General features: G+C 42.6%; 1 protein-coding gene across 1 annotated transcript; it reads left to right on the top strand.

The window, feature by feature from the left end:
* The first annotated feature begins 500 nt into the window (after window positions 1–500).
* Window positions 501–5,875, top strand: LOC310858579 (nocturnin-like). The gene is made up of 5 exons (XM_083764752.1): window positions 501–608; window positions 2,200–2,294; window positions 2,968–3,142; window positions 3,815–4,146; window positions 4,877–5,875. The coding sequence occupies exons 1-5, from the start codon at window positions 593–595 to the stop codon at window positions 5,390–5,392; spliced, it is 1,134 nt and encodes a 377-aa protein (XP_083620878.1). The 5' UTR covers window positions 501–592; the 3' UTR covers window positions 5,393–5,875.
* Window positions 5,876–6,392: the final 517 nt, after the last annotated feature.

Genomic DNA, 6,392 nt, shown 5'->3' on the forward strand with positions numbered 1-6,392 from the left:
TGTTTAGATTTTCTTTATCGTGAGAACGATGGCTTCCATTTTCGCATTGCAACTTTTTAGGACTAGAAAGCCTGCAGTTTCTATTAGCTTGTATTCCCCATCGATGATGTCACTGGAGGACGGTTTCTGAACTGCCCACAGCCCTCCTATGAGACTCAGGCCGAGTAAAAAAGAATTGCCATTTTTTCATGATTATTAGTGAGGAGTCGGACCAGGACCTATTATATGCAGATAGGTTGAAAAGTGGTGAAGTGGTCCTTTAAGTTGTATTATTTTCCACCACAGAGTAACCTTGCATCACCCCCCCCCCCCCTCCCCCCCTCTATGCACCCACCTCAGTGGACAGTCAAGACGGGCTGTGTCGGTAGGCCAATCAGAGGCAGGCGGGGCGTTACCATGTCTATGATCGCACGCAAAATAGTATATTATACGCGCAGCAGCGCCAGTCAGTCAGTTATAGTCACTCAGTAGTAGTACGCAGCCTCTTCCGACAGAGTAACAAGTGTCAAGTGTTGTTACATAGCTTAGCAATAGAACTTAACTAACCAATTCCAACCACTAATTACCGGAGCTTTGAGGGTGGACTGCAGAGATGGAGGAGACGATCGGTAAGATAACCACTTATTTATCTGTCAGTTAAAATGCTAAAACGAAAGTTATTATTGTCACCTTGACAACTGTAAAGACTTCGTAACTTGCTCGGAACATAACTTGCAATACTTTCACTTTACCTTGCAAATACAAATGCTACAAACTTTAATTGCACCATTAAGTTCTGTTGACTTAAAATGCATATACCGGTACCTATTTTGAGGCATATGCCGCATTGCCGCATGACCTATATTATCAAGCTTCAACTAGGCTAAATAAAACTATAGGCTGAACAAAGATTCATTCTACAAGCCAGGTCAGATTGAGCATGCATACTAAATATTATTTTACAGCTTAATAGGGCCAAAATGCATTGGCAAGCAGAGGATCTTAATACCTCTTTATATTTGTTTGCATTCTAATAGAAAAGCTATGTTTTTGTTTGCCCAACAGTTCAAACAAAGATACCCTGCATAGATAGTGTGACAAAAAAGGGTATTTTTGGAAGAAAAGGCAAACAGTTCATGGTATTTGCAAGTTTTGACTTTTGGTCCCTTGCTCAATATCTAACTATTAAGCTGACAATGGAATGAAATGCTGTGGTTCTTCAGAACAGTTAAAAGGCACAGTTTATATTCGACCCAGCTGGCCTGCACCATTCCATGTTTTCAACTTGTTCATTGAAAAAAAAAAGGAGAGATATGTAATATATGAAATTAGAAATGAATAGTGGTGTAAAATCTTTGTAAAGAAGACACATTTTTGGGAGAGACTAAATGCACTCACTGGGCATGCAATGGCTTCCCTCAGAAGATCCTTACCATTACCTTTAACTAAAACAAAACTTTAACAAAGTTATGGTATCCTCTGACAGACCATGAGGAGCCCTGGGGACTGGACTGGAAAATGTAGTTGTAGTTCTTTGTCAAAGGGCAGTAGGGCACCACCCACCTGAGTGTCAGCATAGTGACATGCTAGACGCCACCACATGTACTGCTTTTCAAGATACACAAAGTTGATGATCAGACTAACATGGATTCAAATGGGGACAATTTGTCTGTGGATTCTATCACACAGACTCATGAATATATATATATATATAGTGATTTTCTCTTTTCCAACCCAACATCCTACTTGTTCCCCTTCCATTCTTTGCTTAATTGCTTTACAATGCCAATGTCATAGAATTTATTCTTGCAACAAAATCACGTGTCACATATTATCTCGACATTGTGTTAGGTGTTACCTTTCTTAATTATATTTGCATTCTATACTGTGCTGCCTGAGGGCCTTTCAACTTGCCATTGCTGTTGTCTACCTATCTCAAGTGTCTTCACTGACACCCAACTCTTTTTGCTCAAGCACTGTATAGAAATTTAAATTGGGCCTTTTGTTGTGTATCAAACAGATGGTAACAGGAGTGTGATTTGGGCTGGGGGGCTGGCTTTTTGGTCATGTCACACTCTTCTTTTAGTATGATAATGTTATCATGTATTGTTCTGCATGCTGGAAGGATGGTGTGTCTCTATAAGAATCAAATTAAATTAATGTCTCTCATCACAACATTGATCTCACCTGGTTAACCATCCTCTCTGTATCCTTCTGCAGTGTATCCAATGGGTGGACTGTTTGGTGCTCGGAAACAGACAGACCCGGATCATGAGCAACACCTAGATGCAGATTTGGAACCAGTGTACTTTAAGGTTAGTACTCATTTGCAAAAGGTCTCTCACCACCACCAGAGACATAGAGTTCTTCCCCACCGCTGTTTCAGCACCTTGTTTCAACATTTCAGCACCAACAGTAACGAATGATCAACAGTAAAGTTATGACGACTGAAGAGAGAGAGAGATTACATTCCATATAGCCTGATCAACCGATATCTTTATCAGACAAAACATTGTCAAACTGTTTTTGCTACACAGCGCTGAGCAGTTTTGTTGGTATGGATTCTAACCTTGCACTTTTTCTGTTATTTCTTTCCTAATCTGACCTTTTCCTCAAGTCTGTTATGTTCTGGCCTGCCCTCTGCTCTCCGATCCTCAGACGCTGCTGTTTGATTGTTATAAACTACAACAATCAAACGGCAGCCTGGGAGGCATACCATTTCGGCTTTATGATACGGGAGTGGATGATAAGTTACGTCATGTTGTAGTCTGATTTGTAGTCATCAGACTGGAGCCCCCAGACCGGACCCCCCCCCCCCCCCACACACACACACACACACACACAGCTGCAGATAAACAATAAGCAGCTGGTGAAATACACCTCTGATCATTTTGACGTTATAAATTATGCACCTGGCACAAGGGTATTATATGCTATTGCTTATTAGTCAACATAAAAATGCTAAATCACAGTATTGCTCCCTTGCAGGAGCGCCATGGGACGTCACTGTGCCCCCCAGACCCATTGAAGCTGCTCCGGGAATGCAAGGAGGCCCTGATGGACAGACCACCTCGCTTCCAAAGGACCTTCATCGGTTGTGGCGACAGAGATGGTGCACCCAGCAGCTCCATTAGGGTGATGCAATGGAACATTCTGGCCCAAGGTATAACATTTACTGCTCGGATTGCATGATTCAGAACTGTTAAAGCATGTATGTATATAAGTGTGTGTGTGTGTGTGTGTGTGTGTGTGTGTGTGTGTGTGTGTGTGTGTGTTACTTACAGTATAAGAGCAGTTGGGGTAAGTGTCAAGGACACATAGTGGCGAACTGTAGGTCTGTCACGATTACAAATTTAAATTGAAGATTAATTGTCACACAAATAATCGTGATTAACGATTTTATTGTGTTTTTTGCATTGAACTTTTGAAATTTGTATTTCTGTTTGCCGTTTAAGCTTTGTAATCACAAATTGCATGGGGCAGATATGACAAATGACTTAAATATACAAAGAAATCAATCAAAAATAAAATGTTTGAAAAGTGTATGGACATTTTTCAACATGGAAACGATTGCCGATTATGCGAAAATAATAGCGCTAATAGTGCTCGAGCACTAGAAGCCTCCAAACTCAAAACCTCATAGAAGGATAACTTCCAATTATGGATACAGAGGTTATGGGGCGGTTTCCATCTCATTACCAGCATCTTTTTTGACTAACACTAACAAAACTTTCCAGGTGACTAAAACGAAATGAAAACTATTGAAGAGACTACGACTAAAACTCAAAATCAACACTGACATGTAACTCCACGTGTCTTCCTCTCTCTCCTTCAGCACTGGGCGAGGGGTTGGACAGCTTTGTCTGCTGTCCACTGGAAGCTCTTTGCTGGTCGCAGAGGAAGTACCTCATCCTGGAAGAGATCCTCACCTACCGACCCCATATCGTGTGCCTCCAGGAAGTGGATCACTACTACGACACCTTCCAACCAATCCTGGCCAGCCTGGGCTATGGCGGCAAATTCTGCCCCAAGCCCTGGTCACTGTGTTTGGATGTCGACGGCAACAACGGTCCGGACGGCTGCGCACTGTTCTATGACCAATCACGCTTTGAGCTGCTGGATGGCGTGAACATACACCTCTCTGCAATGCTGATTCCAACCAATCAGGTGGGTGTAAAATGCTTCAGGCCTAAATATAATGGTAAAATACGCGGTGTAGAAAGAAATGCAGGTGCGCTTCCTATGGAAACTGCCCTTGGTTAAGGCAGTGGGTGCTCAGCTAACTAACCTCAGAGCTAACTAACTAACTCTGAGGTTATCCAAAATATATGGTGACATTGATCCCGTGTGCTAGGTGTCGCTCGGCTCCTGCCACGTAATATATACACACACCCATATACACATTTTGGTCGTGCCCTTCTTTACGTAGATTTTGGACTGAGATCTTTGAAACCATGTCAAGGAGTGTTGGCATACCATTTGAACCAACTGTAATGAAAGCTATTTTTGGAATTTATCGCCCCCTACTCTATCACTATCGAAATACAAAGATCACTTGGTGGCCTTTACCACTCTCTTAGCTAGGCGTCTATTTTTGATGAACCTTCCTCGTGTTTATTTCGGCAAACAGCCTTTTTCTTTTTAGTCCGCTCTGAAGAAGGCTGTTTGCCAAAACGCCAAAATGAGAAATTGCATCTGAGCCAGTCTTTTAATTTTGGAGTGCCGCTATTTACACTTATGAGTTAAAATACACGTTGTATTTGCAAATGCTTTTGTTTGTACAATTTTTGTTTCTTTAGGTTTTATCACAGATTCTATCTCATGTCTTAAAAAAAGAAAATTCAGCCCACCTTAGTTGCTTTTGTCCCCACTCACCACCTTTCTTCCTGGTTCACAGGTTGCTGTGGTGACACTGCTACGGTGCCGACTCTCAGGGAGAAGTGTGTGCGTGGCGGTAACACACCTCAAGGCCCGCAGTGGCTGGGAGGAGATCCGTAGCGCCCAGGGTTCCGACCTCCTGCGGCAACTCCAGAACCTCATTTGGGAAAAGTGCGGTGGATCTACCTGTCCTTCGGACACCCCTCTGCTCATTTGTGGTGATTTCAATGCCGTCCCAGCTGAGGAGGTCTATCGAAATTTTGCCCGATCTCCTCTCGGTTTGGACTCGGCCTATAAGAAGCTCAGCCCGGACGGTTTGACCGAACCAGAGTACACGACGTGGAAGATCAGGCCTACAGGCGAGTGCTGTAGCACACTGGACTATATCTGGTACACTCCGCAAAAGCTGAGCGTGGAAGCCGTTTTGAACATGCCCTCAGAAGAACAGATTGGACCAAACAGGCTTCCATCCTACAGCTATCCATCCGATCACCTCTCTCTAGTGTGCGACTTTGCCTTTAAGGAGAAGGAGTGAAAAGTAATTCTTCATTTTGTACTCGTATGCATATGTCAGTGACACTTGCTGAAAAGAACCAATCTACAATCTAGTGTTGTGAGATTGTAGATCTGCTATTTTTTGACGAGCAACCGTCATAAGATAGATAAAGTAAGCACATACAGAGACAAAGAAGAGTGGGGCTGCCCGATATCTCACTCTGGGTTATGTTGAGCCAGACAGGAAGGAATCCATGTCCAAGATTAGTGAGAGACGGGAGAATGGCAAGCTAAAGGACTAGAGGACCACTACACTGATACAACTTAATCCTACCTCCCATTTTGGCTTTGTGTATATATGAACAGACTGTATGGCACTGCTATGCATTTGGCCTAAATACATTATGTGCACACTACCGTTCACTATGTTGAAGATGTCTGTATGCTGCTGTTAAAAGTATTTTATATGATGACTGTTTTTTTACACTATCACGATCATTCATTAAAGTTTTGACTTGATTGATCAATCTTTTATCATGTGCATTTTACATTGTGCTGAACTGCAGTTTACACAATCAGTAATGCATTGCCTGCAATTCCACCGAATTGTTTTGATTCAGGGTTTGTGGGATTTGAGAACATGACATTGTGAATTTGCAGGTTACAATCTAGGATGATTCTTAGAGAGAAGAACAGCAGTTATTTCGCAACATGTTTGCACAGCTGTGAACTTGATGAAGAAAAAAGTGGAACGTCCGCACACGATATAATTCTGCTCCCCAGGGAGCAGAATTATAGTGTATTCCACTTTTTTCTTAATTTAATCACTTTTTGGGTCCAGCACCGTATTCGGAAACTGGGATGTGCATATCGTTTTCCTTCTTCACAGCTGTGAACTTGCCATAAAGGTCTGGGAATGCCTCCTGGTTGAGAACCTCCCCAACCAGCAGTGGAGCGTTCAGAACCCTGTGCTCATCATACGGTACTTCATACACCATAGTGTAAACGAAGCACAGTGTACAATTCAAGCAGTGATTGCA

This window comes from Protomyctophum parallelum (assembly GCF_964188405.1).
Source record: "Protomyctophum parallelum genome assembly, chromosome: 5".
Classification (NCBI taxonomy): Eukaryota; Metazoa; Chordata; class Actinopteri; order Myctophiformes; family Myctophidae; genus Protomyctophum; species Protomyctophum parallelum.